General features: G+C 45.4%; 1 protein-coding gene across 1 annotated transcript in view; it reads right to left on the bottom strand.

Annotated features, from left to right (window-relative positions):
* Positions 1-18,777: 18,777 nt before the first annotated feature.
* The window catches only part of LOC115464808 (spectrin beta chain-like), a 44,181-nt gene continuing 35,954 nt past the window's right edge, over positions 18,778-27,004 (bottom strand). The window contains exons 4-5 of the mRNA XM_030195169.1: positions 22,283-22,381; positions 18,778-18,846 (exon numbers count right to left, since the gene is read on the bottom strand). Coding sequence (XP_030051029.1) covers positions 18,778-18,846; positions 22,283-22,381 — 168 coding nt within the window. The remainder of the gene's footprint in view (positions 18,847-22,282; positions 22,382-27,004) is intronic.

Consider the following 27,004-nt stretch of genomic DNA (forward strand, 5'->3'; position numbering starts at 1 on the left):
TGACTACAAGGAGACACTGAACCTCCACTGACACACAGCTCCAACAACTGACTACAAGGAGACACTGAACCTCCACTGACACACAGCTCCAACAACTGACTACAAGGAGACACTGAACCTCCACTGCCACAAAGCTCCAACAACTGACTACAAGGAGACACTGAACCTCCACTGACACACAGCTCCAACAACTGACTACAAGGAGACACTGAACCTCCACTGACACACAGCTCCAACAGCTGACTACAAGGAGACACTGAACCTCCACTGAGACAGGGAGTACTAACAGCTCACAAGCACTCTCTCTCACTCACTCACACACTCTCTCTCATTCACTCACTCACACACACACACAGAGACACCCAAGCACACACACACTAGCTGCTCACTCTCACACTCACTGTCTCTTTGGGAGGGCAGGGAACAGAGGACTGTGGCTTGACATGGGGTGAGGGAAGAGGACAGAGGAGGGTTGCTGGACATGGGGGGAGGACAGGGGACAGAGCAGACTTGCTACACATGGAGGTGAAATAAAAAAAACTCGCCCGTTTTAACGGGCTTAACGGCTAGTGAAGCTATAAGTAGTACATTTAAAACAAACCAGAGAAAATATTTCATTACTCAACATGTAATTAAAGTCTGGAATTCGTTGCCAGAGAATGCGGTACAAGTAGGTAGTTTAGTGGGGTTTAAAAAAGGTTTGCACAAGTTCTAAAAGAAAAGTCCATAAGAGATTATTAAGATGGACTTGGGAAAATCTACTGCTTATTTCTAGGATAAGCAGCATAAAATCTGTTTTACTGTTCTGGTATCTTGCCAGGTACTTGTGACCTAGGTTGGCCACTGTTGGAAACAGTCTGTCCCAGTATGGCAGCGATTATGTTCTTATGTCCTCAGAGTATTCAGAGACGATAACACCAAATTGGTTAGTTCTGCCCCTAGGATGATAGTAAAGAACCTCAGCACTAGTCACCTTGTGGGTGATGTTTTGACCTTTAGATGGGTGGTAAAAACTTGGCTTTGTGTTTTAGAGTTTTAGTTTCTGTTGTGATTTCAGATTTAAGTTTAGCTGATGGGATGATTTCGAGTATGTATGAAACAGCAGAGTTCTATCTATGATAATTTTTTTAAAAAACTATAAAAACGGGGGCAAATATTCAAAACAGTGGTGTATGCACGGGGAGGCCTTGGGCCCCCCCCCCCCCCCCCCCCCCCCTTGAGCTCAGGCCTCCTCAAACCTGAACTGCATCTGTTAAATGGCTGCTGGGGATGCCATCACAACCTTTCAGAAAATCACAGAGGTCCCAGAGTTTATTTCAATGTAACACAATAACATATAAACAGATGACAGATAAAGACCAGCATGATCCATCTAGTCTGCCAGCATAGTGGCTACAGTCATACCTGCTGCTCTGTGCAAGACATGCAGGTTACCTCCTCTGTGCCTTTAAAACTGTACCTACCATTCCATGCAGGTTACACCCTCTATGTTATTTGTTTTGATTTGATCTCATCCTCTTCCTACATAGGAATCCTCTGTGTTTATCCCATACCTTTTTTAATTCTGTCACTGTTCTCCACCAGGCATCCACCACCCTTTCAGTGGAAAAAGAATTTTCTGATCTTGCTGTTAAGCTAACTCCTTCCAGCTTCAATTCATGTTCTCTAATTCTATAGTTTCCCTGTCTTTCAAAAAGATTTGTTTGTCTTTTAATATCTTCCAAGTACTTAAATGTCTGTATCACATCACTTCTCCCCAATCCCTTCAATACCATTTTGGTCACCCTCCTCTGAACCGCTTCAAGTCTTCATATAACCCTAGTGAGATGCAGCCTCCAAAAAACTGACCACAGCGCTCCAAGAGGGGCCTCACCAACCACCTGTACAGGGACATTAACACCTTCTGCTGGTTATGCCTCTCTCTATGCTGCCTAGGATCCTGTACTTTTATTATGTTGAAAGGCATTCACACATGAAAACAAAAAAATTCTACATAGCAGATTTAATTTTGTGGTCAGTTAAAACATTGTTAAACAAATAAATATATTTTTAACACAGCAATGAAAGAACTACTAGAGGTAGGAATATGTGTATAATTACATGACATGATGCAGATAAAGGAGAAACAAGAATTATAATTAGGCACTGTTTAATGAATATTCAGCATGGAGCCTGGAGCCTATCAAGGTAGGTGAGGCAGCGTGGTCATTTGGCACGAGCCTCACATATTTATTTAGGGGCCCTTTTACTAAGCCGCGTAGGCGCCTACACGTGCCCGACGTGTGTCAAATTGGAGTTACCGCCCAGCCCTTGCGCTAATTTCAATTTTGGCGTGCGCCCACTACGTACGTCCAAAAAAATATGTTGTATTTTCTGACGCGCGTAGACCGTTACCACCCAGTGAGACCTTACTGCTAGGTCAATGGCTTGCAGTAAGGTCTCTGACTCAAAATGGACGCGCGGCAATTTTCATTTTACCGTACGTCCATTTTCAGCTTTTTTGTAGGTGCGCTGAAAAATAATTCTGAGCGCGCCCAAAACACGCATCTACACTACTGCAGGCCATTTTTCGGTGCACCTTAGTAAAAGGTCCCCTTATTTAGATTTTGTTCACACCTTTTTCAGTAGTAACTCAAGGTGAGTTACATTCAGGTACTCTGGGTGCAAAGAAAAGAGACTTTTGTTTTTTAAAATGTTTATTTGTTTAATATTTTTTTAACTGACCACAAAATCTATTTTGCTAGGTAGAATTATTTACTTTGCTTTCCATGCATGAATGCCTTTTTAACGCCAAACTTAACTCTGGGGCCTGCAATTCCCTAATGGAACCTTTAGCATTCCATGAATTTGGTGAGGTCATGACAGTCTGTTGTAAACTCCCCCTCCCACCTGGACAAGCAGGGAGGGTGAACTGCCAGTTCACCCTAGAGGTTAGTCTCTCCAGAGAACACTCAGGCATATTGTCAAGGCTGCAGGGAAATCTTGCACTGCTGCTGCCACCAGAACAATAAATGGAGACATTCAGTTTCCAATTATACACTTCTGTCTCCTTCCAAGAAGACAAAATTCACTTCTAAATTTTTATGAGGAGAAAGACCTCTCTCTCTTATAAACCTTGAAATGTAGGCATTTATTTAGTTATTTAATCACATAGGAACCACTTTTACTAAAACTTAGGGCATCTTTTACTAAGGTGTGTTCACGTTTTTAGCACGAGCTAAAATTGTGGGCACGCTAAACGTTGAGACGCCAATAGGAATGCATTGGCGTCTCTAACATTTAGCGCACGCTAAAAACGTGAGTGTGCCTTAGTAAAAGACCCTCTTAGTGTGCGCTAACAGAAATTAGTGTGTGCTAAATGCAATGTATAGAATGCAAGGTATAGAAACACAGAAAAACACAGGCAGATAAAGGTCATATGGCCGATCCAGCCTGCTCATCCATGCCATCTACTCACCCTATCACTCCCTTTGAAATCCTATGTATTTGTCCCAAGCTCTCTTGAATTCAAATACTGCTTTTGTCTCCACCTTCCACCAGGAGGCCATTCCATAAATTCACCACCCTTTCCCTGAAGAAATATTTCCTCAGGTTACTTCTGAGTCTATCCCATTTCACCTTCATCTATACCCCCTTGTTTCTGAGTTTCCTTTCAAATGAGACTCACCTCCTGAGCATTTGTGCCGCATAGGTATTTAAATGTCTCTATCATATCTCCCTTCTCAGGGCCGTGCCGATGCGGTAAGCGGGGTAAGCGCCGCAGGGGGGCGCCCACCTCTGGAGGGCGCCGCCGCGGAGCTTACTCTCGCCCCGCGCCGCCGAGGCCTTTAAATCTTTTACCTGGTCGCAGCAGCGTCAGTGAAAGCGCTGCCGACGTCTCCCTTCCCTTGCACTCATTGGTTCCCTCAGTGTCCCACCTTCTTCTGACGTCAGAAGAAGGCGGACACTGAAGGAACCAAGAGCGCGAAGGGAAGGGAGACGTCGGCAGCGCTCCGCTTTCACTGACGCTGCTGCGACCGGAAGTAAAAGATTTAAAGGCCCCAGGGCGCGGAGGAAAGAGCAGAGAGGCATAGGCGCCCCGTATAAGAGGCTTGGGGAGGCTAAGCCTCCCCAGCCCAACCATGACCTTTAAAACCGGCTCCGGTCCCCACCTGGCAGTGTCGACGGCGTCCCCTGTGCCTTTGGGCAGCTTACCGGCACACGCAGCACTTCTCTTATTTCTCCTCTTCGTTGCCATCATCCCACCCCCCCTTCACGTGATTCGCGAACCGCGCTGCCGCTTAGCCATCTATCCCCCCTTCAGTCCATTCAGAACTCTGCCGCACGTCTTATCTTCCGCCTTAACCGATATACTCATATCACCCCTCTCCTCAAGTCACTTCACTGGCTTCCGATCAGATACCGAATACAGTTCAAGCTTCTCCTACTCACCTACAAATGCACTCGATCTGCAGCCCCTCCTTACCTCTCTACCCTCATCTCCCCTTACGTCCCTACCCGTAACCTCCACTCTCAAGACAAATCCCTCCTTTCAGTACCCTTCTCCACCACCGCCAACTCTAGGCTTCGCCCCTTCTGCCTCGCCTCTCCCCATGCTTGGAACAAACTCCCCGAGCCCATATGCCGGGCCCCCTCCCTACCCATCTTCAAATCATTGCTCAAAGCCCACCTCTTCAATGTCGCCTTCGGCACTTAATCACTACATCTCTTCTCAGGAAATCTCATATACCCCAACTTGACATTTCGTCCTTTAGATTGTAAGCTCTTCTGAGCAGGGACCGTCCTTATTCGTTAATTTGTACAGCGCTGCGTAACCCTAGTAGCGCTCTAGAAATGTTAAGTAGTAGTAGTTAGCACTGCTTAAAAAAAAATTTACACGTCAGCAGGAACAGGCTGCTTCAGCCAATCCCAGGAGCCTTCCTTCAGCCCTCAGGGGCGGAACACGCTGAAGGAAGGCCCCTGGGATTGGCTGAAGCAGCCTGTTCCTGCTGACGTGTAATTTTTTTTTTTTAAAGCAGTGCTAAGCGGTTCGCGAATCGCGTGAAGGGGGAGGGGTGGGATGACAGCAACGAAGAGAAGAAACAAGAGCAGTGCTGCGTGTGCCGGTAAGCTGCCCAAAGGCACAGGGGACGCCGTCGGCACTGCCAGGTGGGGACCGGAGCCGGTTTTAAAGGTCATGGTAAGCCTCTTATACGGGGCGCCTATAGGAGCATGTGCAGGGCAAAAGTTTTGGTGTGTTGGACAGGGAGGATGCAGGTGGCACGTGTTGGGAGCACCTAAGACAGTAGCGGTGTGTAGGGGGTGTCTACCTGTTGGTGAGATGTGGGAGTAGGGGCTTGTGTATGTTGGGGCACCGTGAGACTTCAGCCCCATGACCAACAGCACAAGCTTAAGCACTTAAACACATTTAGTTACTTTCTGGCTGCTTTGGGGAGGGTTAAAAACTAGAATCAGGAGGCAACGTGGCTGCACTGCTGGAGGTGAGTGCCATGTGTGTCGAACTTACCACCTCCCAATACTACCACTGTTGCCTCAGATATTTTGACAAAAATTTTGAACTGTGGGTCCAGCATCAGGTAGCTCTACTAGCTGGTGGCCACAGGATTTTTGCTGGGCTTGTCAAACATAGCTGTGCCCCTGGATAGACTCTAACTCAGGGCAGGGGTTTGTGGGGGAAAAAAAAAAACTAACCATATTTAGCTTCCTTCCAGTGTAGTAATTAACATATATCTGTGGTTTCCCCAGAGGTAAGAAGGAAGAAATCTAAAATTGTTTTTTAAATGAAGAGAATCAATAAGATTACAAATAAGGCAAGTCTGTTTTAAACTTTTATGAAATAGAGTTCACAGAGAATATGAAATCTCAATAGATCTACTCTAAATGCTGTTCATAGGCGCCCGGTATAAGAGTCGGATACTGGGCCAGCATGATCAGAAAAAGTCACCAGACAACAAAGGTAGAAAAGATCATTTTATTTTCATTATAGTGTTTGGAATATGTCCACTTTGAGAATCAGGTGCTCAACATTAAAAGTTTATATTTATTTATTTACTTATGGCATTTTATCCCACATTAAACATGAATTAGGGTGTTTTGTGGCTGTACATGAGAATTGTATATATTTATATTATATTTATTACATTTGTATCCCACATTATCCCACCTTTTTGCAGGCTCAATGTGGCTTACAATTCATCGTGGATGCTGGGAAAGAAAAGAAGGTACATTTGGTTTTACAGACGTTTTGGGTACATGATGGTGAAATACATAATACTGGAAATGGAAAAGAATGTACAATTGGTTTTGCGTACATGGTGGTGAAATACATGATAGTGTTAAGCAAAAGACATTAGATACATGATGTGAGGCAAAAAACATTAAAGAACATTCATGGATATCTTAAGAATGTAGAGTTACGCGAGTTGTTCTTTATGATATATTTTGTCGAAGAGATTGACGGTCTGCATTTTCCGTATGGGTGGTATATTGGTGTATTAGGTTCTGCCCAGTGTAATATTTATGGTACAGTAAGGTTCTGAGTGTGTTTTTGCACAAAGTTGTGCATAGTGTTTTGTAGTTGAGCGATTGTGGTTAGTATATGCTTTGAGCAACCACTTTATTCTTTGACATATGATACATATCTAATATCTAAATTTAAAAAAAGGTATTAATTGTGACTTTTATTTTTATTTATTTTTTTGTGTGTTATCAGACAATTATGGATTTAAGCTCCACCCCTGGCCTCACCCCTAACCCCGCCCCCTTTAGCCTCCCCAAACAGTTGGGCCACCGACCGCCTATGCAGAGAGGCATGGATAGGAGGGTAGAGAGACAGGCATGGATGGGAGGGCAGTAGCAGGGCCCAGGGAGAGGACAATTTGCTGGAAATGGAGGGGAGGGGAGAGAGAGGAGGATTGCTGGCTATGGATGGAGGAGGGAAGGGCAGAGAGGGACAAGGATGGACATGGGGGCCCAGGGAGAGGACAATTTGCTGGAAATGGAGGGGAGGGGAGAGAGAGGAGGATTGCTGGCTATGGATGGAGGATGGAAGGGCAGAGAGGGACAAGGATGGACATGGGGGCCCAGGGAGAGGACAATTTGCTGGAAATGGAGGGGAGGGGAGAGAGAGGAGGATTGCTGGCTATGGATGGAGGAGGGAAGGGCAGAGAGGGACAAGGATGGACATGGGGGCCCAGGGAGAGGACAATTTGCTGGAAATGGAGGGGAGGAAAGAGAGGAGGATTGCTGGCTATGGATGGAGGAGGGAAGGGCAGAGAGGGACAAGGATGGACATGGGGGCCCAGGGAGAGGACAAATTGCTGGAAATGGAGGGGAGGGGAGAGAGGAGGATTGCTGGCTATGGATGGAGGAGGGAAGGGCAGAGAGGGACAAGGATGGACATGGATGGGAGGACAGGACCCAGGGAGAGAAAAGAAATTGCTGGAAATGGATATAGATCAAGAAATGAAGAAGAAAGGAGGAAAGTAAAGAAATAAATGGAAAGGAAGCCCTGGAAATGGAGTTAAGAGGACAGATAGCAGCAGACTCAGATACTGGGCCAGCATGATCGGAAAAAGAAAGTCACCAGACAACAAAGGTAGAAAAAAATCATTTTATTTTCATTTTAGCGTTTGGAATATGTCTACTTTGAGAATTTACATCTGCTATCTTATTTTGCAATGTATAGCAATTTGTTTCTAAGAATATTGCTGACAATTCCTGTCAGTGTAGCAAGTGGTGAGCGATCATTTTCACCGGGGGGGGGGGGGGGGGGGGGGGGCGCCAACTGATAGTCTGCAGGGAGGCGCCAGAGACCCTAGGCACGGCCCTGTCCCTTCTCCCGCCTTTCTTCTAAAGTATACACATTAACATCTTTAAGTTTGTCTCCATACTCTTTATGACGAAGACCACAGACCATTTTATAGTTATCCTCTGGACTAACTCCATCCAGTTTATATCTTTTTGAAGGTGCAGTTTCCAGAATTGTACACAATACTCTCACCAGAGTCTTATACAGGGGCATCATCACCTTCTTTTTCCTACTGGCCATTCCTCTTCCTATGCACCCAAGCATCCTTCTAGCTTTCACCGTCGCCTTTTCTACCTGTTTGGCCATTTTAAGATCATCACATATGATCACACCCAAGTACTGCTCTACTCACCAATCTGGCCATTGTCTTGACCTCGTCCTCTCCTCTACCTGCTCACCCTCCAATTTCTGCGCCTCAGCTCTTCCTCTCTCTGACCATCACCTGATCACCTTCACACTTCATCACCCTCCCCCGCAGTCCCGCCCAACACTAACCACTACTTCCAGGAATCTCCAGGCTGTCGACCCTCCCACCTTATCCTCTATTATCTCTAATCTCCTCCCTTCCATCATGTCCTCCGAGTCTGTCGACAAGGCTGTCTCCGCTTACAATGCCACTCTCCTCTGCTCTGGACACCCTTGCACCATCCATCTCCCGTCCCACAAGGCGTACTAATCCCCAGCCCTGGCTGACCCCTTGCATCCGTTACCTTCACTCCTGCGCCCGATCTGCTGAACGTCTGTGGAGGAAATCTCGTACCCATTCAGATTTCCTTCATTACAAATTCACGCTATCCTCCTTCCAGTCCTCCCTTTTCCTTGCCAAACAGGACTATTACACCCAACTGACCGATTCTCTCAGCGCCAACCCTCATCGTCTCTTCGTCACCCTTAACTCCCTCCTCAAAGTGCCCTCTGCTCCCACCCCCCCCCCCACCCCCCACTCTCACCTCAATCACTGGCTGACTACTTCCGCGACAAGGTGCAAAAGATCAACCTTGAGTTCACTACCAAGCCACCTCTTCCTCTTCACCCTTCAACCCTCTCCCTCAACCAACCAACCCAGGCCTCTTTCTCCTCCTTTCCTGATATCACCGAGGAGGAAACCGCCCGCCTTCTTTCCTCCTCGAAATGCACCACTTGTTCCTCTGATCCCATCCCCACCAACTTACTTAACACCATCTCTCATACTGTCACCCCCTCCATCTGTCATATCCTCAACCTCTCTCTCTCCACTGCAACTGTCCCTGACACCTTCAAGCATGCCGTAGTCACACCTCTCCTCAAAAAACCATCACTTGACCCTACCTGTCCCTCCAACTACTGCCCCATCTCCCTCCTACCCTTCCTCTCCAAACTACTTGAGCGTGCTGTTCACAGCCGCTGCCTTGATTTTCTCTCCTCTCATGCCATCCTCGATCCGCTTCAATCCAGTTTTCGCCCTCTACACTCGACAGAAACGGCATTCTCTAAAGTCTGTAATTACCTGTTCCTTGCCAAATCCAGAAGCCACTACTCCATCCTCATCTTCCTTGATCTATCCGCCGCTTTTGACACTGTCAATCATGATTTACTTCTTGCCATACTATCCTCATTTGGGTTCCAGGGTTCTGCCTCTCCTGGTTCTCCTCCTATCTCTCCCACCGCACCTTCAGAGTACACTCTCATGGATCTTCCTCCACCCCCATTACGCTCTCTGTTGGAGTTCCCCAGGGATCTGTCCTTGGACCCCTTCTTTTTTCAATCTACACCTCTTCCCTGGGCTCACTGATCTCATCTCATGGTTTCCAGTATCATCTTTATGCTGATGACACCCAGCTGTATCTCTCCACACCAGACATCACCGCGGAGACCCAGGCCAAGGTATCGGCCTGCTTATCTGACATTGCTGCCTGGATGTCCAACCGCCACCTGAAACTGAACATGTCCAAGACCGAGCTTATCGTCTTTCCATCAAAACCCACTTCTCCTCTTCCTCCGCTCTCTATTTCAGTTGATGGCACCTCATCCTCCCAGTCTCATCTGCCCGCAACCTCGGAGTCATCTTTGACTCCTCCCTCTCATTCTCTGCGCATATCCAGCAGACAGCCAAGACCTGCCGCTTCTTCCTCTTTAACATCAGCAAAATTCGCCTTTTCCTCTCTGAGCACACCACCCGAACTCTCGTCCACGCTCTCATTACCTCTCGCCGTGACTACTGCAACCTACTCCTCACTGGCCTCCCACTTAGCCATCTATCCCCCTTCAATCCGTTCAGAACTCTGCTGCACGTCTTATATTCCGCCTGAACCGATATACTCATATCACCCCTCTCCTCAGGTCACTTCACTGGCTTCCAATCAGATACCGCATACAGTTCAAGCTTCTCCTTCTTACCTACAAATGCACTCAGTCTGCAGCCCCTCATTACCTCTCTACCCTCATTTCCCCTTAAGTTCCCGCCCGTAACCTCCGCTCACAGGACAAATCCCTCCTTTCAGTACCCTTCTCCACCACCGCCAACTCCAGGCTCCGCTCATTCTGCCTCGCCTCACCCTATGCTTGGAATAAACTTCCTGAGCCCTTACGCCAAGCCCCCTCCCTACCCATCTTCAAATCTTTGCTCAAAGCCCACCTCTTCAATGTTGCTTTCGGCACCTAACCTTTATACCTTTCAGGAAATCTAGACTGCCCCAATTTGACTGCCCCTATTTGACTGACTGTACATTTGTCCTTTAGATTGTAAGCTCCTTGAGCAGGGACTGTCCTTCTATGTTAAATTGTACAGCGCTGCGTAACCCTAGTAGCGCTTTAGAAATGTCAAGTAGTAGTAGTAGTAGTAGTAGTAGTAGTAGTACTGCTCCTCTTTCAAGTACAAAAGTTCTTCACCCCCCCTAAACTGTACCATTCCCTCGGGTTTTTGCAGCCCAAATGCTTAATCATGCATTTTTTAGCATTAAATCTAAGCTGCCAAATGCCAGATCATTCCTCTAGCTTCGCTAAGTCCTTTCTCATGTTATCCACACCATTAGGATATGCAGTATTTAGCACATGCTAATTCCATTGGCATGTGCTAAGCTTTAGGTAAAAGGGCCCCTTATTTATTTTACCCGCCATTCCATCTCCCGGTGCTCGGAAAGGGTTAAAGATAAATAATGCAAAATAAAATAAAGAGATGCATGAACACACATGTACTTCAACAGTACCAACATACCTGAGCAATAAATAATAAACCAGAAACACAAAATACCACTAACAAATATACTTAAAATAACCAAATAATACACAGAAAAACAATCCCATGGTGTCAGCATTTCTTAAAGACACCAATTGCCCTGGGCAAACAAATCTGAATATTTTGCAGCAGTATCCAGATAGTGGCTACCTTTGAACATCCGGATAGAGCTGTAATGATATGGTTGCTATTACCAGTTCAGTAAATAAACTTTTTCCTTCCATGTGCAACTATTTTACACTGTTTTGATGACAAAATGTGGGCATATGGTGGTGTATTTTTAAAGCACATGGAGGGGCATATCGACCAGAAACGCCTATCTCCATGGGCGTTAATCTCCGAGAACGGGTCCGTGAAGGGGCGGAGTGAACCGTATTTTTTAAAAAAAATAGACGCCCATGCTTTATTCGCCAAGGTGTGAGCTGGGCGTTTTTGCTTTTCACCGATAATGGAAAATGAAATCGCCCAGCTCAAAACGAAAAATGCAAGGCATTTGTTCGTGGGAGGGGCCAGGATTCATAGTGCACGGTCCCCCTCACATGCCAGGACACCAACCGGGCACCCTAGGGGCACTTTTACAAAAACAAAAAAAAAGGTAAAAGCTCCCAGGTGCATAGCACCCTTCCCTTGGGTGTTGAGCCCCCAAATCCCCCTCAAAACCCACTGCCCACAAGTCTACACCGTACTATAGCCCTAAGCGTGAAGGGGGGCACCTACATGTGGGTACAGGGGTTTGGGGGGGGTTGGACGACTAGTAGCATTAAGCAGCACAATTATAACAGGTAGGGGGGGGATGGGCCTGGGTCCACCTGCCTGACGTCCACTGCACCCCCTAACAACTGTTCCAGGGACCTGCATACTGCTGCTTGGGAGGAGGGTATGACATTTGAGGGTGAAAGTAAAAAGTTGTGAAACATCATTTGTTGTGGTGGGAGGGGTTAGTGACCACTGGGGGAGTCAGGGGAGGTCATCCCCGACTCCCTCTGGGGGTCATCTGGTCATTTAGGGCACTTTTTGGGGCCTTATTCGTCAAAAAACAGGTTCCAGGAAAAGTGCCCTAATTCTAGCTACAAACGCATCCATTCTCTCGAAGGGCGCCCATCTCTGTCGGGTGATAACCACGCCCCCAGTTCCGCCTTCACCACGCCTCGACACTCCCCCGTCAACTTTGTCCGCATCCGCGACGGAGTGCAGTTGAAAGCGTCCAAAGTTCGGCTTTCGATTATGCCGCTTTATTTTTTTTGTGAGAAGAACGCCCATCTCCCGATTTAGGTCGGAACTTGGGCGTTATTCTCGTTCGATTATAAGCAGGTTAGTCTTACAAAGTTATGTGGAGGGGCATTTTCGATATGACAGACATATCGTTTTGCTAAAAAAGTCCAAAATTCAAGTGGGAAATATAGCTATTTTGAAAACAAAATTTTTTTTCACGAAAATGGCTGCTAGATGTTTTTGCTCTGTGCATTTATCTTTTTGGTCCATTTAAAAAAAAAAAAAAAAGTACAAGTGAAAAATGCACAAAATCAGCCATTGGGATGTAGGAGGAGCCAGCCTTAGTAGACTGACCACACAGACATCCCAGGAGAGCAACAGGGGCACCCTAGGGGGCACTGGTGGACTTCAAATAAATGCTCCCAGGTACACATCTAACCACTGCTCCCTTATCTTGTCTGCTAACCCCCCCCCAAAAAAAAACACTACCCCCCAACAGTACACCACTACAATAGTCCTTAGGGTGGAAGGGGCACCTATATGTGGGTACAATGGATTTCTGGTGAGTTTTGAGGGCTCAGTTTCCACACAAGTGTAACAGGTTAGGGGAAGTTAGGGGCCTGTGTCCACCTGTCTGTAATGCTCTGCACCCACCACTAGACTACTCCAGGGACCTGAATGCTGCTCTAAGTGGACCTGAGTATATAACATCTGAGGCTGGCACAAAGGCTGGTAAGTAATGATTTTAATCACATTTTGGGGGTGGGAAGGGGTTGGTGACCACTGCGGGAGTAAGGGGAGGTCATCCCTGATTCCCTCCAGTGGTCATCTGATCATTTACGGCACTTTTCTGTGGCTATTCGTTAATAAAACAGGTCTAGAACCAAAACGTCCAACTTATAGTCCTGGATGTTTTTGTTTTGTTCCATATGGGTAGAGGAATGCCCTGATCCCTCCCTGACACGCCCCCCTGTGATTTGAACGCACTTCTGACAGACTTCATAGAAACTTCTTTTAAAAATTGGTTTGAAAATACCAATCTGGAAGTTTTGTGAGAAAAACATCCAAATGCAGATTATATGCCACTTTTTGGACATTCTTCTCTTTTGAAATGAGCCCCATAGTAACCTATGGATCCTTGTAAGTAAGTGCTTTGAAAATGAGCCCCATGGTATACTGAAGACATGTCATAGCACTCTAACATTTTTACCAGAAAGCTCCACATGCACTTCCAGAGAATCTATCCTTATGTGGACTGCAGAGGACTAGCAGCCCTCCTATTAGGAAAGGCAGTGAAAGGTTAAGAAAGTCCAATACCCATAAAACAAAATTCCATTGCTTGGATCCCATGTCTAGGGCTAGTGAAAAGCCAGTGAATTCCGTCTCCAGTCTATGGCCTCTGGGGAGAAATGAGTGATGCAGAAAGAAAGTCTTAGGGAAAGCAGCTGTAAAGAGGCAAACAGCGATGGGATAGGCAAACTAAAAGAGGAAACCTGGATGGGCAATTGTGCAGAGGTAGCCCAGGGATCATATTTTGTTTAATTTTGAATTTTGTTGGAAACAAAATGCTGGTACACACCTCATAGTGCTACTCAGTAATTCTGTACAAATATGACCAGGCTGGCAGTGAGGCTGGCATCCTGGAGTCTCGTAAAAATATCAGATATACTACAGCAGGGTTGTAGACATAGGTGGTCCCAGGAGGGCCTCGGCCCATTCACCTTCAGCTCTGCCCACCCAGCAGTGGTGAAGCCTTGAGGTAACTGGCAGGGATCCCCAAGCCCTGCCAGCTGAAGATATCCGACCCACCATAACTCCCTCAGCCACCTTAGCAGTAAATGGCAGCTTTCCTCAGCCACCAGTACCCGCTCCCCACACGTACTCAGTTCATGCATGAGAAATGCGCCTGCAGAGGTGCCAGCGTTGGTGGATGAGAGCGCTGCACTGACTGCTGCAGTTGTCTAAGGAGAATTATGGCAGGTTTCGAATGTTTTAGCTGGTGAGGATTGGGGATCCCTGCCAGTTAAGGTTTAAACGTTAAGTTTAAAGGGGAAAGCAAGGGTGGACAGAGAGTGGAGAGAAAATGCATCTTGCCCACCCATCCTGTAGGCCCACCCAAATCTGATGTCTCGCTACTGTGCCACAGCTCTGTGAAGGTGGTGAAAATTATGCTTTTCTTCAGCAGATACAACAAGTTTCTATCCAGTTTCACAGTCACATAATAATTTCATACCTGATGTTTCTTTAAATAATCCAGTGCAATCTGTACATTCTGTAGTCTATGAAAACGCATCCGACCTTTCTCTCGGGGCTACAAAATGGAAAAGACAGGTGGTTAAAAATATTATTTCTATCGGTAAAAATTCTGCTACTGCTATCCTAAGCCTGTCTGAAGTGACTCCCCATGACACTTGTTGTGGACAAAAGCCAAACCTTTACACTTAGTTTCAGTCAGCTGTTCACTGTATATCCGACTTCCCCTGCAGGTGACTGGAGCAGTCCTAAGTGAAGCAGTAGAACAAGCAGTGAAAGGATATTTACAAACCAGTGCAAAAATTAGGCCTCCCTGTCTCCCCACCCAACCCATATAGATTAGATAAACCGGTGCATGTTAATTTGTCTTTTAAATAAAATGCACACTGCACAGCAGGGTTAATTAAAACACAGTCCAAACAATTTAAGTCAGTGTCACATCCATAATCTATCATAGTGATGAAAACGTGAAGCAGGGAATTTGCAGGTAATTAGTGTAAAGCCAGCAGAAGGCAGATTGTGCATGGAAAAATGACAGAGTCACAGCTCTCCAATGCACAGTTATACAGAAAATACACATCTTTCAATGCTCCGATTTTCTGTTTATTTCACAAAGGCCTATGACTAGTTTCTAAAGTAATATTGTAGTCTGTGCAGTCCAAGGAGCACCTCAGTCACACACTCTATTTGTTTTGCCTGTGAGTGTGAAATACTGTCAAAGGATAGGACTGCATTAAGATTTATTATTGACCTTTTGCAAAGATGAGCTCAAGGTGAGTTATAAATTCAGGTACATGAGTTATTTCCCTGATTGAATGAGCTACAATCTAAGTCCCTGGTTGTCATTCCCAGTCCTCCATGGCTGCTAACAGGCTGGGTTCTCAGGATATCCCCCAATAAATGTGCATGAAGAGATCTGCATGCTTATTCACTGCACTGTAAACATATCTCTCTCATGAATATTCATTAGGGATAGCCGGAACTTTGGTGGCTCTTGAGTGAAGACCTCTGGCCTTAATTTTATCTGAAGCAATTAAGGATGAAATGACCTGACATGGCTCACAAAGAGCATCAGTGGGATTTGAACCTTGGCTTCTCTGGTTCACACCCTGCTTCTCCACCCACTAAATTATTCCTCCACTCCTTAGACAGAAGTGCTGCTAGAGTCAGAGAACAATTGGGACCGTTCTGAGGGTGGGCAATTTACAAGCAGCCCCTTTCCTCAGATTCTTCAGGGAGGGCTAGTGTTGGGGGTGATCATGATGGCTGAGAGAGCCAAGGAGCCTAAAAGTTAATTGGAGGGGTCAAGGTTCAAAGGTTCAATTTATTTGATATACCGCATATCACGATTAAAATCATACTGTAGCAGTTGAAGATTTGCCTAAAATGCCTAGTGCAAAGACAGTCTTCAGGTGCAAGGAGACACCTCCAGCTCAGGGGCTAAGTAAGAGCTCAGGTCTGAAAGCACAGAATATGAAGGCAAGTACATGCTTTCAGGCCACATTCTTACACAACACAAACTGTTGTCACTTTATCTGGAAGAAGGTGCTTCAGCAGACTCTGAACACTGCAGGATCGTTTCCCTGGCTTATATAGGAACTAGCAACTGGCAAGCTGTGAATGGACTTCCTTTCATGGCACCATAAGATCAGGTGATACCTTTAAAACCCAACTAAATAAGTGAGAATCAAAAATCAGTCAAGATTCTTGTCACATGGGACTGTAAATAAAAAACATCTCTATCAACCTACATTATTCCAAAATGATGTGAAATAAGCTGATACAGATGGGAGAGCTTTTGGGCCTTATTTTCAGACTTCTGCCACAAGCAGGTCACAGAGTTTTTCACCTAATTCTTAAGAATGCAGTTATTGTTACACTGCGCCGCAAAGGCAATTTCAGTTGTAAACTACCTCATGCTGGGACTGGAGGGGAGAGACCAGACAGGACAGAAAACCCTGGAAGAAGGCAGCTAATGAATTTTCACTGAATGATGATGTATTTTAATGATGGTATATGTATGTTTTAAGCAGTGGCATAGCCAAGGTGGGCTCGGGTGTGCAGGGGCCCACTTGCTGTAGCTGGCAAGAAACCCCAAGCCCTGCCAACTGAAGACCTCCTTCCAGCTAGAACTCTTCCAAGCTGGCTGGTGGAAGTGTCCTGAAGGGATCACCACCAATCAACACCTCCCATCCCCTACACGGGGTGCCAGCGAAGGTAGCAGTGGTCTACCCAGCTTAGAAAAGTTCTGGACAGGAGCAGTCTTCAGGTGGCGAGGCTTGAGGATCTCTACCAGCTCAGATACTTGTATTTGAGTTTGGGAGGGGGGGTGCAGGATGGAGAGTGGGTGGGGACGGATAGAAATTTTGTATCTACCCATTTTGGGCTCAGGTTCACCCCAAATTAGCTATCGGCTATGTCACTGGTCAGGGCTATAGCGAAGAAACGTGCAGCCAGTGCAGCCGAACAGAGTGCAAGGGAAGTGGTGGGTGCCAAAATTACACCACGTCCATTGCATCCCTACTCATCCTGGTGCCCAGGTTTCATGCCCTTGTGTATACTGCAATTCAGTTCTAATCTAAGGTGCACAGTGGCAGGTACAGGGAGCTCAGGCTGGTCTCGTGATTCCAAGTCTTGCAAGACTTCCCGAACTTCCTGCATTGCACCACTTTGGCTCAATTTTACAGCAGAATTCCAATGCAGATTTGGGAAAGTCACTCATTGTGAGCCAGCCTAAGTATGGAAAGAGAGCAAGGTGGAAGAAAGAGAAAGAGAGAGAGGCTGGAGCGACAGAGAGAGAGAGAGAGAAAGAGAGATACTAGGTGAAGACTAGGAAGGGGGAATGAGAGAGAGACTGCGTGAAAGCTGGTTAGGGAGGTTTGAGATGAGAGAGAGAGAAGAGAAACAGGAGAGGACCCAGGCCATGATGATATGTAACAAAGAAGCAATTGTCTCTTTGCTTTATCTATCAAGGTAGTGCTGTTATACAACTGATAGCCTGCTTTGGGAAGGGAGATTGCTAGCTTCTGCCAGTGATTTGCAGAGGCACCTTCAAGGGACTAATTTACTAAAGTTTCTTTATCCACAGACAATCAGAATAAAGAAAGACCCTTAGTAAATCAGTTTCTGAAAGAGCTACTATTGATCCGGGAGGGGATTCTGTTCCTTCCCTTGAAATTCACTGGGGGAGTAGGGGGGAGGTCATCCCCGATTCCCTCCAGTGGTCATCTGGTCATTAGGGCACATTTCTGTGGCTTGGTCGTAAAAAAAAAAGACCAAGTAAAGTCAGCCAAGTGTTCGTCAGGGACGCACGCCCTTCTTTTTTCCATTATCGGCCGAGGACATCCATGTGTTAAGCACGCCCCAGTCCCGCCTTCACTATGCTTCCAACACGAACCCGGGAACTTTGGTTGTCCCGTGACGGAAAGCAGTTGAGAGCATCCAAAATTGGCTTCGATTATGCCAATTTGGGCGACCCTGGGAGAAGGATGCCCATCTCCCGATTTGTGTCGAAAGATGGGTGCCCTTCTCTTTCGAAAATGAGTCCACTAGCCTCCTGGAAACGAAGACGCACCTGCCCCCCATGGAACACAACCATAGGCTTGTCCTCAGGCAGATGCTGCCCTTTGGACTCACCCAAACCCTTAAAAATCTTTTCCAAGTCAGCCCCAAAAAGCAGCTGGCCCCGAAGGGCAACCTTGCCAAGAGAGACTTCGAGGCCATATCCGCAGGCCCAATGCCGCAAACAGAGCCAACAAAATCTCACTGCCAGCAAAACTTCCTTGGCCGATGCCCTGAGGAGGTCATAAAAAAAGATCGGACAGGTAAGCCAAGCCAGTCTCCAAGGAGAATGAGCTCTTCAGTAGAGGCCGCCTTCTTTAACCAAGAAAGGCATGCTACCTTGAAGGACATCTTATAGAATGACTCCAATTTCCGATCCTGTGGATCCTTAAGAGCCGTGCCACCTTCCACGGGCAATGTGTCTTCATGACCACTATTATTAAGCAGTCCACCTTCGGGAACCGCAAAGAGTCCAGTTCTCACACAGGTAGTGGGTAGAGGCATGAAATAGCCCCTCACCACCCACAGGCTAGCATCCAGAGTCTCCCACTGGGCTGAAATAAGGACCTACATGGCCTCATGAATATGAAAGGTTCGAGGAGGCTGCTTCATCTCGGACATAATAGAAGGAGCAGACGACTCTGCTGCCCTGGAGTCCGGCAATGAAATGTCCAGAACCTCCAGTGCCCGGACAATAAAAGGACGGGAGTTCCTCCTCATGAAAAAGTCATGCCACCATGGGGTCATCACCCTCATCCGGCAGCAGCTCTCCCTCCTTCAAGGGATCAGACATGCCCTGCAAAGAATCAGAGGATAGGTGGCCGTCATCCAAATCTGATGCCACTGAAGCCTCTTCAAGGTCCCCCAGAATATCCAGGCGCACCCACTTAGGCAATAAGGACTAAGGACCCCCCAGAACCCCCCCACCCCAGGAAGGGGAGAAGGGGCCTGTGACCCCCCCCCCCCCCCAGGCTGCTTCAGCAAAAACATCTTGAAAACGGGGTGGCATTACCCCCAGAGGCCGAGGGAACCACCGAACTCAGCTGATCACCCACTTACTGAGCAGCAGAATTGCCACGTGGAGGGAGAGAAAATATGGCTCCCATCGGCACACAAGCAGAGGAGAGGCCCAACGAGCCCACCAAAACCACAACCGGCCGTCTCTGCAAGCTCCCCCCCCGGTTAGAGCGTACCTGAATCTCAGGCTGCTGCGGGTCCCTACACCACAAACAAGCAGGATAGACGCTGGATGCTGCTCCCTCCACCTGCTAGGATAGAGAGAATATTGAGGTTTCTGCTGCTGCACAGGACAAGTATAGCAGACCTCTGAAGTTCTCTCTATCTCCACCTGCTGGGTGAGGGACATAACCCACAAGTCTCTGGATTGATCTGTGGGATGCTATGGAAAGGAGAACTGAAAGAGGTTTCAGCTCCTTTCTCCCAATTTTTTGGTTGGCTCTTAGATTTAATAAAAATTAGAGACCAGCCCTATATGCCCCCCTCCTCCATGCACATCCATCCCCCTCCTGGAAGCCCCCCCCCCCAGAAGAACCCTTCCACCCTGGAGATCATCCACCTCCCTCCCAAAGAACCCCACCACCACTTCCCTGTGGGGGGGGGAGGAAGAAGGTTGGCGGTACCATGGCGAGCGAGTCACACAAGGCACAATTATAGCTTCCCATGGCCCTGGCAATGGTTTTAAGCAATACTATCTGCAGTAGAAGCAGTTAGGGCTGACCTTTACCAGACCCATTGATTCAGGTCTCAAGTAGCTTGAGGCAGACTGCCGAACAGGACTGAGGTCAGATTTATAAAAGGTACTGCCTCCATGGACACACAGTATGGGTCAGGCTCTCAGTAGTTAACAAAATGAATGCCAGAGCCTGAGAATAGCATACTTTGAAAAATTCAAAGGCAAAGCATCTAGGAAATAAAGGAGGTTTAACATGAAAAGAAAAATGCAAAACTATAAATAAATGTCTAAATTAAACAGAAGAACAGTGTGACCAAAGTGAGTGGACTAATTTTGAATCTCTTCTTTCCTAAATACGTTTAGATCAGTATATGCTGTTTGTAGTTCTGCCCAACTTCTCAAAAGGACAAAGAGGTCCTTTTAAAATAACATTTTTTTTGTTATATTTGTACCCCGCGCTTTTCCCACTCATGGCAGGCTCAATGCGGCTTACATGGGGCAATGGAGGGTTAAGTGACTTGCCCAGAGTCACAAGGAGCTGCCTGTGCCTGAAGTGGGAATTGAACTCAGTTCCTCAGTTCCAAAATCCACCACCCAAAGTCCACCACCCTAACCACTAGGCCACTCCTTTTGAACCCACTTGGTAATATGGTCCCCAAAAACTGAGTGTCAGCTTTGTGTCTGAATGGATCTGCCTTTTCCTCAACATGAAAAATAGCACAGAAGAATCAATGTGCATCCAAAAAAGGATTTTTAAATAATATTCTGTTTTGGGGTAATTTTCAAATGCAGCTCTGGGTCCTGCTTTGCGGTTTGCTCTAATTGAGTGGACAGGGTTCATCCAAGTCACTTCCTTATTGGCCTTTAAAACAAACCTGCCACTTTGAGCACATAAATATACACAATACTGGCATTTTTATGGATAAGGGCACAATTACATGCTTAAGTGAGAGCTGGAGACTAAGCAGGTAAGTGGCACAAGCTGCATAAATACAAGGGGAGCATGAGCGGGGCTGCCACTTACCGAATACTGTCAGTTCCACACACCCCTGCAGCATTTAAATGACTACGTTTATGCCAGGTGTGTGGCTGGAGTAACTACGGTCACACACATGTAGGCGTACCAATGCCGGGTTACAACAGTATTCTGGGCGCCAGTTATTCAGCTGGCAGCGCTCAGCATTTTGCTGTCGGCCACCGGCATTATACCCAGAAATTCAACATAGGGCCGTGTCTGGGTTCCAGAATTGAATGTCCAAGTATTTGGACCTGGCCAAACTATAGCCAGTTAAATGCAATATTCACTTCTTAATCGGCTAAAACAACTACATAAAGATAAGACTGCCTTCTATGCGCTCCCATTTATAACCAGTTAAGTGCCAAATATCGTACTTAGGGGTCCTTTTACTAAGGTGTGCTAAGACATTTGGCGCACACTAAATGATAAGACGCCAATAGGAATATAATGGCATCTTATTATTTAGTGCACACTAATCATTAGAGTGCAAAGGGGTCCTGTGCTGGTGTATGCGTGTGTATTGGACGCGAGCAGGGCCATTTTTCAGTACGCCTGCAAAAAAGGCCTTTTGGGGAGGCCAAAAATGGACGTGCGGCAAAATTAAAATTGGTGCACGGCCATTTTGGGCCTGAGACCTTACTGCCACCCACTGACTTAGCGGTAAGGTCTCACGCATTAACCGGGCAGTAATCGTCAGCGCACAGATTACTGCCTGGTTAGCACCATGCGGTAGATAATAAAAAATATTTTCTGACGCGCATATTGCACATGCGTAAAAATTAGAATTAGCGCCCGGGGCACGTGCTAGCTGGGTGGTAGTTCTAATTTTATGCACGTTGTGCGCACGTAGGCGTCTACACGCATTAGTAAAAGGGCCCCTAAATCCATTTTCACACCTTAGTAAAAAAGATCCCTTAACCAGTTAGGTGCTGACTCTACCCCCAGAACGCCTCCCACAGCAGCTAGTTTTGGTGCTAACCAGACATTTTCAGCAGCAAAAATCTGGTTAAGTGCTGCTGAAAATGACTGTTTAGCCCTGGACAGGTGATTTAAATACCCAGGAGTCTCTCCTGGCTTTTTAAAATCAATTTGAATATCGGGCCCTATAATGATATCCACAAGCCCAGTTGGTGTTATAGAACAGGCTGTCACCGCATGGCAGTGGCAACTAAATGGAGGCCCCCCTTGATTCTTTTCAAGAGCACACAATTTCTTTTAAAATAACTTTTTCTATTTTAGTTGGGTGACAGAGAAATATTTCTATATTCATTGCACTATCTCCATTCATTTAGATATGGTGGGAAACCCGAAGAAAGCCATGAGTGCTCACCATTCCTCCCGTGAACACCAGGGATTCCCGGCACAAATGAACAGAAGGCAGGTCTATGATACCTATATCATATTCAACATAATTCTTGACTTGGAAACAAATTCAACTTCTACTAAAATTAAATAACAGTTAAACGTATCAGTCACCAAACACTGCAGAACGTTAGTATGATTACGGGGGTCCACACCTACCCCCTTATCCTCATCCTCCATATCCTCATGCTGTTCATACTCGCATGCTTCTGAGGAACTCACCAACCGTAAGGTCTTCAAAAAATCCCGTTCCCTTGGCTAATGATATACAGACATAAAAGAAAGGACAGCAAAGACACAAGACAGACCACAAATGAAAAGAAGAGCATGAAAAGAACATAATGAAGAGACATACCAAGCAAAGGAAGTCATGCTCACAATAGAGGAAAGATGGCACTTGAGTGTGTTAGATGTATCACGGAGGGGACACAGTTTTTACTTTATTTACAGGAAGGGTGCTTAATGGCATTGCTGATGTTTGTTTTTATTATGATAATGTATTACATATTCTGTTTTTTTGCAAGACAAACAGAGAAAGAGAGCTAAAATGAGAACAGAGCTATTCCAAAATGCACACTAAAATAAGAAAGACAAGACCACATTAGTTGTGTGTGTTTTGCATTTTGGTATGCTATATTAATTTTCAAAAAAAAAAAAAACCCTTGGCCAAAATATTATAAACTGTAACAAAAATGTATATAAAAAATAAAAAGGTATATTTATATTAGCCATATGGGTACTAGTGTGAACACCAATGCTTGGTCAGGTGACTCACCAATTCTAACCATCACACATCAACATTTTTGTATATACAATAATTAGAAAGACTTGTCAACCAGTGGACTTATATTTCAAAAAATACTTGATTGAAAATGGCTGCATCAGGAGAGCTGGACTAATCAAATATTTAAAATTTATAGTACTAAAGTCTATTTATCTTCACTATGGCCTAGAGAACAGCAATATACAAGCCGCTTGAAGTTTGGTGTTTGCCAATTGTACTATTGTGGGTTCAGATGAACAATGTTGCATTGTTATAAGTTTGGATATCTTAAGTTGTCTATTTCAGTATTTAAGGGGTTAAGTCTATAAAGTTGGTGCTAATATTTATGTGCCAATTACATATACATGCCAAAATTCGTGAATACAGGACTATGTTTAATAACGCATATTTGATGGTGGGCATACCCATGGGCGGAGTCTGGGCAGGGCATGGGTGGAACTAACTCTTGCATGCCCATCTTATAAATCACGTTATGTGTGTATTTCCGGAATTTAGGCATGAACACTTGCAACAGCTCTGTGGCTGGTGTACGTGGTGGTTTCTAAATTCTATGGGGTCGATATTCAAAGTGATTTAACCAACCAGAGATGGCTCCTGGCTTGTTAAATCGACTGTTTGGAGCTAACTGCTAAGTTTCAGCGACACTTATCCCATGAGCACCAACATGCAAACCGACTATTTTGGCGGCATTCCAGGGGGCATAATCAGCACTTGGCCGGTTAAATGGTGATATACTGCATAAACAGGACCGCATAAAAGTCAGTTCTATCTTTATACAGTAACCCATAGCCCAATGGTTCCCAAACCTGGTCCTGGAGGCACCCCTGCCAGTCAGGTTTTCAGCATATCCACAATGAATATTCATGACAGAGATCTGCATGCACTCTCTCTACTGTATGCAAATATCCCTCATGAATATTCAGCACCAATAAATGGCTTTTTAGCAAGCAATTATTGGTGCAAATTGAAATCAACTAACATTTATATGTGTAAATTTAGACATATGATCTGCTCCTAAATGTACACAAGTTTACAGAAATGCGAGGGTCATAGGCGTCTCAGGGCAGAGCATGGATTTGAGTTACACACGTAATTATAGAATAAGGGGGGTTCTGTGTGCAAATTTAGGCGGGGGCATTTGCACCACATTTTCGTTGGTGCAAATGGAAGCGCCTAAATTTACGCACGACCCCTATTACTTAAGCGCTATTCTATAAACCATGCCAAACTTTAGACGTGGCTTACAGAACAACTCTTAAGCGGGGGTGGGGGTTGGTGCCATTTACAGCATTTACAGAATTTACCTATGTGTATCTGACCTATTACACTAGTATTCTTTAAAGGAAAGTGGTGTCTACTTGGTGCCACATGGGTGCCCTATTATAGAATCTCTCGCTAAGGAGGCAATTCTATTACTGGGTGCCCCATTTAGGTACCCTGATGCCAAAGAGAGAGAGCCTATTCCATAACAGCATCTGGGTGCCCAGATTCCTTTATAGAACATTAGTGTAGCCAGGCATTGGTACACTTTCCAGCTGATAGTCAGCACAATTTAACTGGCTAGGAACAGCTCCTGGCTGGTTAAATAAAACTTAACTAGCTATCCACGAATATTCAGCAGGAGAGAGCCGGTTATCTCCCACTGAACATTTACAGTAAGCACATACCCCTGGACTTAAGTTGTGTGCACAAATCCATTCGTATTCTGGATTTGTATGTGGAACTTTATTAGTTAACAAACCAATCAGCGCTGACAATTGGATGCTAACAAGACGTTATTGACACTAATTGGCTTTAATTAGAATTTACACACACAACTGTCTAAGCGTATTCTGTAATGTGATGTGTGTAAATTCTAAGTCACATAGTTGAAAAATGGGAATGGCCATGGGCGTGGAATGGGCATGTAGTGGGCGTTCCTACATTCTATGTACATGGTTTTAGAATACACTCAGTCTGTGCCTAATTTAGGCATCGGCATTTACATCAAGTTTTAATTGGTGTAACTGCCTGTGACTAAATTTAGTCGTGCAGACAGGCGCTCAGTGTATTCTATAAACCGTATGGAAATGTAGGCGTTTTCTAAAAAGTACGCCTAAATTTAGGCATACTTTATAGAATACGCCTAGGCGTATTTTTTTTCGGCACCAATTTTTTTAGACGTGATATATTGAACCTAGCCCATAAGCAGCTAACCGGTTATTTTGTGTGATATAACTGGCTATCAGTGAATATTCAGTGCTTCGCCGGCCAAGTTATATGACCAAATTGGGCTGTCAAAATAACATGCCTATCTTTGGCTGCTATTAACTTAACTGGCCAGTGCTGAATACTAACTTAGCTGGTTAAGTTTATAGTGGCCAAAAAAAAACCCTGGATATTGAATGCCAGTCACCAGAAACAGCCCGGCATTGAATATCCCGGCTCAGTGCCGACCGTGGGACTTAGCCGGCCTGCCCCCCTCCTTTGTAGTTAAGACGCCCATCATACTAGCCATAGAGCTAACATAACTGTGTGCACCTAAATACAGCAGGAACATGTGCATAAGTGGGAGACATGCCTATGTCCCATCCATGTGGATGCCCCCCCCTTGCATTCACAAGCCAAGGCCTTGCATATGCCCTTACAGAATAGAGCTTAAGCACTTAATTTGCCATTTACAAATATGGTTGGCTAATGTATAGCTGGTTAAGTAACGATGGACTACATCTTTCTGTGTTGGGAAAAAGGATTCTTGGGGACAAAATCAGAGGCTATGTTTCTAGATATTTAAACAAGACGGTGGGGGTGACAAAAGAAAACAAGGGAATTCACAAAGTCACCCCCAGAATGAACATAATGGCAGAGGGAAAGGTCATCTAAATAAAGAGAAACGACCAAAACTCACTTAGCACACGGAAAGCAATGAGCAGAAATGCTCATTGTGTATTTGAATTGATATACTGATATTGTAAACCATTCTGTTTTGCTACTGCAATAAGTAATGGTATAGTAAATAAATAAACGATAAACGATAGTCTAAGTAAAAAGGTTCAAGATTTGCAAGCCCTGATGTATGAAGAAAACAATAAATATTGTTGCTATTACAGAGATGTGGTTCAATGATTCCCATGAATGGGATATGGCCATATGGGGCCATAATCTTTTTAGGAAGGATAGAGAGGGCTGAAGAGGAGGAAGAAGCTTTATGGATTGTCCTAGAAAGAGACGATGGAACCTGTATCCACACGGGGGTTTATCTACAGGCCTCCGACACAAACGGAGAAGCTGGACAAGGATCTGATAGAAGATATCCGAAAGGTGAGGTGCTACTGTTGGGAGATTTCAACTTGCCTGATGTGGACTGGAACGTTCTGTTGGTAGAATCAGACAGAAGCAGGGAGATCGTGGATGCCTGTCAAAGTGCCTTGCCCCGACAAATGGTGATGGAACCCACTAGGGGAGGGTCGAAGCTGGATCTAGTGCTCACAAATGGAGGAAGTGTTTCCAATATCTGGGTGGGTGCCCACCTACGTAATAGTGATCGTCACATGATATGGTTTGATATAAGGGCAGAGGTGGGGTATGGACGATCAAAACTCAAAGTACTGGGTTTCAGACAAACTGATTTTGGTAAAATGGGAGAGTATCTGAAGAAGGAGCTGATGCCATGGGAAGGTGTAGATGAAGTGGAAAATCAGTGGTCCAAGCTGAAGGGTGCTATAAATATGGCAACTGATCTTTATGTGAGGAAAGTAAACAAAAAAGAGAGAAACAGAAAGCCTATATGGTTCTCCAAACAAGTAGCTGAAAAAATAAGAGCAAAGGAGGCTTCGTACAAAAAATACAGAAGAACGCAACGAGAGGATCACAGAAAATATTATCAGATTAAACTCAAAGAAGCGAAGAAGTAAATAATGCTAGCGAAAGTGCAGGCGGAAGAAAAAATAAATAAAGAGAGGTGATAAGACCTTTTTCAGGTATATTGGAGAAAGGATAAAAGATAGGAATGGAATAGCAAGACTGAAAGATAATGAGAATGGCTTTGTGGAGAGTGATGAGGGTAAAAAGAAAATGCTAAACAATTACTTCTCTTTGGTGTTCATGGAAAAAAATCC

This window comes from Microcaecilia unicolor, chromosome 3, assembly GCF_901765095.1.
Source record: "Microcaecilia unicolor chromosome 3, aMicUni1.1, whole genome shotgun sequence".
In the NCBI taxonomy this organism is placed as follows: Eukaryota; Metazoa; Chordata; class Amphibia; order Gymnophiona; family Siphonopidae; genus Microcaecilia; species Microcaecilia unicolor.